This window comes from Sinocyclocheilus anshuiensis, unplaced genomic scaffold, assembly GCF_001515605.1.
Source record: "Sinocyclocheilus anshuiensis isolate Anshui unplaced genomic scaffold, SAMN03320099.WGS_v1.1 scaffold107, whole genome shotgun sequence".
NCBI lineage: Eukaryota > Metazoa > Chordata > Actinopteri > Cypriniformes > Cyprinidae > Sinocyclocheilus > Sinocyclocheilus anshuiensis.
This window is the reverse complement of record NW_015549584.1, coordinates 941,384-950,174: the sequence shown is the minus strand read 5'-3', so window position 1 is coordinate 950,174 and position 8,791 is coordinate 941,384. Positions and strand designations below refer to the sequence as shown.

The 8,791-nt window shown below is 36.3% G+C and overlaps 1 protein-coding gene across 2 annotated transcripts in view; it reads left to right on the top strand.

Annotated features, from left to right (window-relative positions):
* The window catches only part of LOC107657886 (tetratricopeptide repeat protein 39A-like), a 22,826-nt gene that overhangs the window by 8,763 nt on the left and 5,272 nt on the right, over positions 1–8,791 (top strand). For both annotated transcript variants that reach the window (XM_016446173.1, XM_016446175.1), the window contains 11 exons: positions 933–1,037; positions 3,658–3,789; positions 5,463–5,506; positions 5,734–5,801; positions 5,938–6,002; positions 6,767–6,866; positions 7,022–7,087; positions 7,725–7,833; positions 7,945–8,012; positions 8,158–8,217; positions 8,342–8,503. In XM_016446173.1, coding sequence (XP_016301659.1) covers positions 933–1,037; positions 3,658–3,789; positions 5,463–5,506; positions 5,734–5,801; positions 5,938–6,002; positions 6,767–6,866; positions 7,022–7,087; positions 7,725–7,833; positions 7,945–8,012; positions 8,158–8,217; positions 8,342–8,503 — 979 coding nt within the window. The remainder of the gene's footprint in view (positions 1–932; positions 1,038–3,657; positions 3,790–5,462; positions 5,507–5,733; positions 5,802–5,937; positions 6,003–6,766; positions 6,867–7,021; positions 7,088–7,724; positions 7,834–7,944; positions 8,013–8,157; positions 8,218–8,341; positions 8,504–8,791) is intronic.

Here is an 8,791-nt window from a genome sequence, read left to right as displayed (position 1 = left end):
TTTGTTTTAAATATTCAACAGGCAAAGTTCTGTATCTAAAAGCAAAAATTTTCATAATTTTTTTAATAAAACAGACTACTGGGGGAAAAACCCTGAAAATTAATCTTGTGACCATTTTGTGATTATTTTAACAAAAGCAACAATAATATAATAATTGTAATAATAATAACAATTTTATATATATATAGGTCAGAAAAAGTTGTTTATATACTTGTATATAGGCTACATGTATGTGTGTGTATTTATATATACATATAAATATACACAGCACACATACATATATGTAAACACAACATTTTATTTTGGATGTGATTAATCATGATAATCGATTTGACAGCCCTACTTTCAAACATTGCTTATGGCCAAAATACCAGTCTAAAATCCATAATAATGCTTTCTCCAGTGGAAAAATCCATACCCTGTTGTCCTTTCACATCAAAATCTGTTTTGGACTGTTTTTGCTTGTAAATGGTACTTCCGTCTGTGAATATTTCTCTCCTGATTCAGGCCTTTTCACTGGAGAAAGCAATGTTATGAATAGATTACTCCTATTTTAGCCGGAAGCAACGGTTTAAAATTAAAACATCTTGATGATGTATTTATTTGTTATAAACTTCACGACTTCAATTTACAAGATGTTAAATTGGTGGACTGGAGTTGTGTGGATTACTTTTTAATCAGCTGTTTGGACACTCATTCTGACGGCACCCATTCACTGCAGAGGATCCATTGGTGAGCAAGTGATGTAATGCTAAATTTCTCTAAATCTGTTCCAATGAAGAAACAAACTCATGTACATCTTGGATGGCCTGAGTGTAAGAAGTTTTTTAGAAAAAAAAAGTTTTTTTGGGGTGAACTATTCTTTTAAGACAGAGGCTTTGGAAATTATCATTTGTTTATTTAGTTGTTTTTTCTTTCTGTATTTGTGCTAGGTCGGAGAAATCTGACCTGTCAGTGGCTCTTCAAGACTGCATGGTGGCATTGGATCTGTTCCTGCGAAATGAATTCGATGAGGCTTTGACCAGACTTAAGAGCAGGTAAGACCGCCTGTATGTTTCACAATAAGGGTTTGACCTGCTGTTTACTGTTTTTGTGTGAGGTTCTGGGTTTGGAACATTTATGGAACTTTAGACCTCAGAACACAATGAGGCTCTATTATTTCTTTTACTTCCTCCTTGTGTTTTTGAGTGTGAGGCAGAGAAACCTTGGATTGTATTGTTTCATAATCAGTTTGAATCACTGTTCTTAATCCCTTTTGAATCTTATGAAGTGTTTGAACGGTTGTGTATCTGGTTTTATCCATTAAACAAGTGCGCAAGTGCATAATCTACTAATTTACGCACTTGTTCTTGTACATCATTTTGTGAGGCGAGTCTTCATCCACAATCATTGGGTGTTTCTCAGGTAAATCTCACATAACCCAAAACCTACTGAATGAGTTCAGCTCTCTGGAGATTCATCTCTAGGTCTTTTCTTCTTCTCACACCACACCTTGTTTTCATACATATGCTGTGTCTTATAGCATCTCACATTTCTGCCTTCCTCACTACTCACAGCTGTGGATGGGTGTGTGCCTTTGTGTATTATAAACTATATAATTATTCAGTCCATTTTGTAATCTTTGCCATCTTTCCATCTTTGTCCCCTGGGTCACTCCAATTTTGTTGGGTTGCATTCAGGATCCAAAATGAACTTTAAGCCACACCTTGCAATGGTGATTATTTTGTTGGTTCTCTTTTTTATTTTATTTTATTTTATTTTATTCAATGAGGGTCAGAATATAATGCTTACAATTTAATTTAAACCATGTATTATGTTAGAGTTCCTAATAAAGCTAACTTATTTACTCACCAGAGGCTATATTTACTCTCACGAGTGTTAATTTTGGACACTGCTGCTAAATAGTTCTGTTTCATCTGAAAGTCTGGATATCAGGCCAAATATTAGTTACATTCATGTGTACAATTCAAACATGCATAATACATAAACATAGACACACTGTTCAGCAAGTCATTGATTCGACAATCAGAGGATCTCACTTCTGCTGCTCACTGTTTGAACTTGCAAATAGTGAAGTCACAGTTTTGTGATTTACCTAATAGGTTTGTTTTAGTCGCGTCCCACCCCATTCCAGCCAGCAGGGCAGGGCTGCTACATGCATGGAGCTAATGAAAGGTGCACGTGCACAAGAGAGAAAGTTACAAACAGAGGCAGAACGAGAGACTCGAAAGCAGAAATATTAGAATCCATGTCTGTACAAGTTCATAGTTTAAAACAACTCTGCTGATAGTAGAGATGATCTTTCTGCAATCGCACAGTGGACTATTTCTTAAATAGGACTTTTTTGTAGCTCTCTAACCACTTTTTTATCATGTTTTATAAACTGAAAGGCCAGCAGACCTCATAACTAAAATAAGTATGAACAGCACTCCAAATAGGGCTGACAGCTGTGTTCTGCTGCTGTGTGAAAGTAGCTTCTGTCTCTACTTCCACACTTCTTGGTGCTGTGTTGTGCAGGACATCTGATTTGACTTTGAAAGGATAATTACTGATTATGCATACAGATTGGTTAGGAGTTCTGGCCAGTGTTCGTGATTCTTTAGGAAAACAGCAACAGCACAAACACAATTTCAATGCCTGATATTCGTTTGCATGCCAACAGCTGTTTTGTTCTGTAAGCGTTTTATCTCATAACCCTTTAGAGTTCGCAAAAAAAATCAGTGATGAAACTTTTTACACATCAGCTCATTCAGAAATGCATAATTATCCTGTTCTAAGACAAAAAGTTGGCCTCTATGTATGATTTTGACATGCATTATGTGTGTTGCCCTCATGGTATATTGTTCAATTTATTGTTTGGTTAGAGCAGGGGTGTCAAACTCAGTTCCTGGAGAGTTTAGTTCCAGCCCTGCTCCAGTACTCATACCATGCAGTTTTCAAATAAGCCTGAAGGATTTGATTAGCTGGATCAGGTGTGCTTAATTAGGGTTAAATCTAAACTCTGCAGGGCTCCGGCCATCCAGGAACTGAGTTTGACACCCCTGGGTTAGAGGATGTATTATATGCCACATTCCTGTTCCCATCATGCCAATGTTATTGCAGTTCCACCTGTGTAAAGGAAAGAGTGGTAAACCTGTTTATCCAGACATCTCTCTACCCAGGAATGTTGGACTAGTAGTGTCACATTCTATTCAGCTCCTGAAAGAACTGAAACTGCACTGTAAATAGACACTAAATTGAGTTTAATCCTCTTTAGAATTGAGCGAAATCGAAGTTAAAACCTGCATAAAAATGCATGTTTTTTAAAGCACTTTTAACCACTTTGAATTTACTTACAAAAAAATGTTGTGATAAGGTAAATAATAATAGTGTATTTTAACAAAATCTGTATTCACATTTTTAATTGACAATGTGTGTTTTCTGGTAGTTTTACTTTTTCATAATGTCATTAGTATTAGTGTTTTTGGTATTATGTTACAAGACGCACTGGATGGTCAGGTTACTGACTTTCATCCATTTCCAGACCTCATTTGTGTTATTGATGATGTTATTGAGTGTCTCAGTGGTGAATTTTCTTTTACCGTCACTGTTACACCACCCTCTCCTTTGTTCTATATATAGATCTAATGCACCGTCTTCCTTTGTGTTCTTCGGCAGGAATAAAGACAGCATGTATCATGCGCTTACGTATGCCACAATACTGGAAATGCAGGCCATGATGACCTTCGACCCGGAGGACATATTGGCTGCAGGCAACACAATGAAAGAGGCACAGGCTGTGTGTCAACGGTGTGTTGTCTTTAATTCATTAATTTAAAATAAAATGGAATTTATTTAAGTTTTCACTTATTTTATATGTGAAATATTTCTTTATTTTAATTATATAAATGTAATATTAGGGCTGTCAATTCATTTAAAATAATTACATTTGAAATATTTATATATATTAGCGAGAGAGAGAGAAACAGAGAGTAACATTCTAGCAGGTGTACTTTTATTCCATGGGCTTTTATTCTATTTCAGGGCGCAGGCCCTACTATTAACAGCCATACACTATTTTCAACTATTAACATCCATACACTATTTTCAGGATCTCTTGGTTATGTCACATTTGTATTAGTGACGTAATGCCACAATGCAGCAGGTCTAGGGCTGTCACCACATCCCAGATGGCAATTTCAGGAATTCTCTGAGGAATTTCAGAGACCCATGACACGCTGTGTTGGGGGGTGTGACAATCTGGTGTATGCTTGTGTTTCCAGGCAACTCACACCTCTGTGACTCTGCCACGTCATCCAGGCCCTGTAGCACTGGAATGCCACTGTCACCTGAACACACACACACACACACACACACACACACACACACACACACAGCACCCCAACGCACACACACACACACACACACACACACACACACACACACACACACACACACACACACTCAGAGCTGCTCTTCAGCTACACTGTCTGGTCCAAATAATAAGCGCCACGTATGCAGGACAGTAAACTGGTTCTGTCACAATATATACTGTATATTCTTCACTACATTGATCTTAACTGGAATAATAAAATAAATCAGGTGTTTGGGAGATAGTAAGATGGGGAAGATGCCCTTTTACAGGGTTAGTTCACCGCAGGTAAACTTTTACAGAATGTATTAATGACTTTTGATATCATTAATACTTAAGTATTTTTAAAGTGTCATTAATGTAAATTACTAAATCAAGTATTAATAGCTGATGACAGACAAAGCAAAATCCCAGTAAAAGAAATGTATAATTTATTCAATTACTTATACAGGCATACTGTATAAATATATATATATATAACTATGTTTTCACCCTGCTGTTGTTCCACAAACTCTAGTCTCTGTTCATTTACACCATTTAAAAGCAGCAGTTTAAAAAGCATAAACAAAACACTCTCCTTCTGTTGTTTGTACTAAAATAAAGTGCTAAAATAAATGCCTGGCTGTTGCTCAGTGGCTAAACTGTTAACATCCATGTAGCTTGTTTTCTTTGCTGTGACTTTGTATTTCATAAATACACAGACCCGTGGTTGTCTTTGTAGACAACTTTGTAGGGTGCGCATGGCCTACTTATCTTAGCCCCCCCGGCATTCATCTGCATGTCTTGTATCTGTGTAAATTGAATTGAAGCCAAACTTAGAATAATTCATGTTTGTCCCTCAGAGGGGAGTCTGTTTACTCAGACAGAAACCAGACAGCCATTGTGTCCTCCTCAGGTCCAACTGCTCTATTTATATGGCCTTAGGGATACAGTGAATCAAGCTGAGTTTTTTACTATGTGCAAGTTTGTCTACCAGCTTTCACACAGTAGGACTGTAACAGAGAGCACAAGGCTGACCTCAGCCAACTGAGCGTGTTACCTAGTAACCACTACTGATGGATTATTGTGTTGTTGTAGGACAGGACTGATAAGGCTTTGTTTGTCTTTACAGATACCGTAAAAAGTCTACCTTCAACAGCAAAACCTTTACAGAAGGTGGGTGCCTATATACATATTTTGCTAAATATATATATAATATATATCATGCAAACATTTTGAGATCTTTTACAAAAGACGTATTCTTGTAATGATAGTAGTTTATGCAATCACTTCCTCAACCCATGTTGACCATATCATGTGGCTGTTTTTTGAAAAGGCCGTGTAACATACTCCCATCATGCTTAGATACTCTGAAAGCATAATTGCGTTTGTGTCCTTCCCAGAGGAGCTCCACGCTGAAGTGTGCTATGCCGAATGCCTCCTCCAGAGAGCAGCACTCACCTTCCTGCAGGTCTGTCCCAGTGGTGGATTCCCTTTTACTGCTAATATTAAATCTACTTTGCCCTGTTATTATGTATGTGAGTAAAATAAATAATTGTGGATACAGTTAAGTTGCTTATTTAAGATTTATTTACTGTTTCTTTCAGGATGAAAATATGATTAGCTTCATAAAGGGAGGAATGAAAGTGAGAAACAGCTATCAAATATACAAGTAAGGCCTGTTGCAGTGTTGTTATTGTTAACTATATATATAAAAAATTATGATCAAAGTATAGCTGACATGAAAGCACATATAAATATTAGATGGAAAACATATCTTTAAAAAGTTGTAAGTATTAAAATTACTGCAACTAAAATTGAAATAAAAGTAAGTTAACGCTGAAATAGAAATAAATAAAAATAGAATAAAAATAAATAGAAATATGCAATAACAAAAATGACAACAGCACATAACATTACTAAAACTTTAAAAATAAAATGAAAAATTAAAATATAAAAATAAAAGATAATTCAAAATATTAATAAATGCTATAACAGTACATAAATAATACTAAAATACTGACTTGTGAAATAAGTTTCCTCTGCCCTTCTCATTTGAAATGTATGAGCTCTTATTGCACATGCATTTTTGTTTATTAATGAACTTGGAACAGACCTAAACGCAATAGTGTGTACTAGTAAAATGGTTTCTGAATTAAATGGACAAAATAATAGAGTGCATTCAAGCTATTCATTTGATATTATATATATATATATATATATTTATATGTGTGTGTGTGTGTGTGTGTTTTACATATTTAAAATTTAAAAAAATAATAATTGCCAATAAGAAAATTGAGTTTTCATGTTTACAATGTAATTTGCTTAATTTTTCTTAATCAGAAGAACTGGTTTTGTGTGTGTTTTCACTTACACACACACTTCCATAAGTTTATCTGTATGTTTATTTTAATGTGTGTTTGTGTTGATTGCAAGGGAACTACATACGGTCCTGAAGTCCTCAAGTTATGTTCAAGGTGACAATCATGGTCATTTTGAGGGAGGCGTTAAGCTCGGGGTCGGGGCCTTTAACCTGGTGAGAGCATTATGTCATATGTTTTCTTGTGTTGTAGCCTTAAAATACCTTCTAGTGTTCTCTCTTAAACCAAACCATGAGTATTTATGAAACCTAGCATAGAGTTCATTGAGGACAAGTCTGTTTTCTCAACCCCTCACCTGTGTTTCTCCCAGATGCTGTCGTTATTGCCAACACGGACTCTCAGGCTGTTGGAATTTGTGGGCTTCTCTGGTAACAAAGTGAGTATTGTGTAGTACTAAGCTTAGTTTGGCTCTGCTCATGTTTGCCGTGTACAAATGAAATTTCATCTGAGCTTGGCTATTTTTCTGTCTGTCTTGGCAATAAAGTGTGTCAAGGTGCATGCCGATGTTTTTTTATACTTATCTGAATGTAGCGAAGCACAGAAGTGTGAATGATTTCCTGTGTGTTGTGTCTGTCTTAAAGGAATAGTTCACCCAGAAATAAAAATTTACTGAAAATGTACTCACCCTCAGGCCATCTAAGATGTAGATGAGACGGGATTGTTTCTTCCTGTCAAATTCCTTGTGTGTGTAAACATACTTGGTAATAAAGCTCTTTCTGACTTCTTTATCAGAACAGACTTGGAGAAATTTAGCATTACATCACTTGCACACCAATGGATCCTTTTCAGTGAATGGGTGCCATCAGAATGAGAGTTCAGACAGCTGATGGCCATTCACTGCAGAGGACCCATTGATTGGTTAGCAAGTGATGTAATGAAGCAAAGTCATCGATATCTTGGATGGCCTGAGGTAAATCAGCAAATTTGCAATTTTGAGTGAACTATTCCTTTTGGCATGTTCTACAGTTACATTATTCTACAACTAACACTGTGTATATATCTTTGTGTTTTAGGAGTTTGGTCTTGAGCAGCTCCAGGAGGGCTCTGCTGAGCACACATTTAGGTCTTTCCTGTGTAACATGTTGTTGCTTTGCTATCACACCTTCATGAGCTTCATTTTAGGTAAGAGAAAATTGCTTCTGAATCGCATTTTCAATTCATACTGTATGTAGCACATGAGAAGTAACACTGTGTTATTTGGTATCTCTTTGCATGTATGTGTGTGTTCTTTAGGCACTGGAGAGGGAGATGTAGAAGATGCAGAAAAACTGCTGCAGCCTTATCTGAAAAAGTATCCGAAGGTACTTAACCACCAATTTCGAGTTTCCAGTGATAAATCCCAAAACACTCACATTCTGTTTTACATTAGGATATGAACAGCTGCTGCAATCGCTGTTAATAGTAGAGTATGAATTTTATATTTGACAACTGCTGTGTTCCTTTCAGGGATCCATTTTCCTGTTCTTCGCTGGTCGAATAGAGGAAATTAAAGGAAATCTGGATGCTGTAAGTGATAAGTTACTCTTATCTAATGCATAAAAAGAGGAGGTTTTTGTTTAAGTTCTTATTTATATATATTTATTTTATTTCTAACTGCCTGTGTGCATGTATTGATGTGCGTGTTCTTAAGGCTATCAAGCGTTTCGAGGAGTGTTGTGAAGCTCAGCAGCACTGGAAGCAGTTCCATCACATGTGTTACTGGGAACTGATGTGGTGTTTCACCTATAAAAGGCACTGGAAGATGGCCTACTTCTATGCAGACCTGCTCAGCAAAGAGAACGCCTGGTCTAAGGTGAAACCTTAAAATACACAGCTGAATGGTGCACTGAAGAGTTGCTTGATCTATATGTAAAAAGGGGTGGGTGCCTTTCAGGGCCGAATGGATTAAGTGACTACATTTGAATTAGCGAATGATGTAGATGTATGTTTTAAATATGAATTTAAGAAAGCAGAAATGGAATTAAAAGGGGACAAATTTGACGTTTATTTATACACTTACATTTAAAAGTTTGAGGTTGGTAAGATTTGTAAAAGTTTTTGAAAGAAGTCTCTTACGCTCACCAAGGCTCCATTATTCATT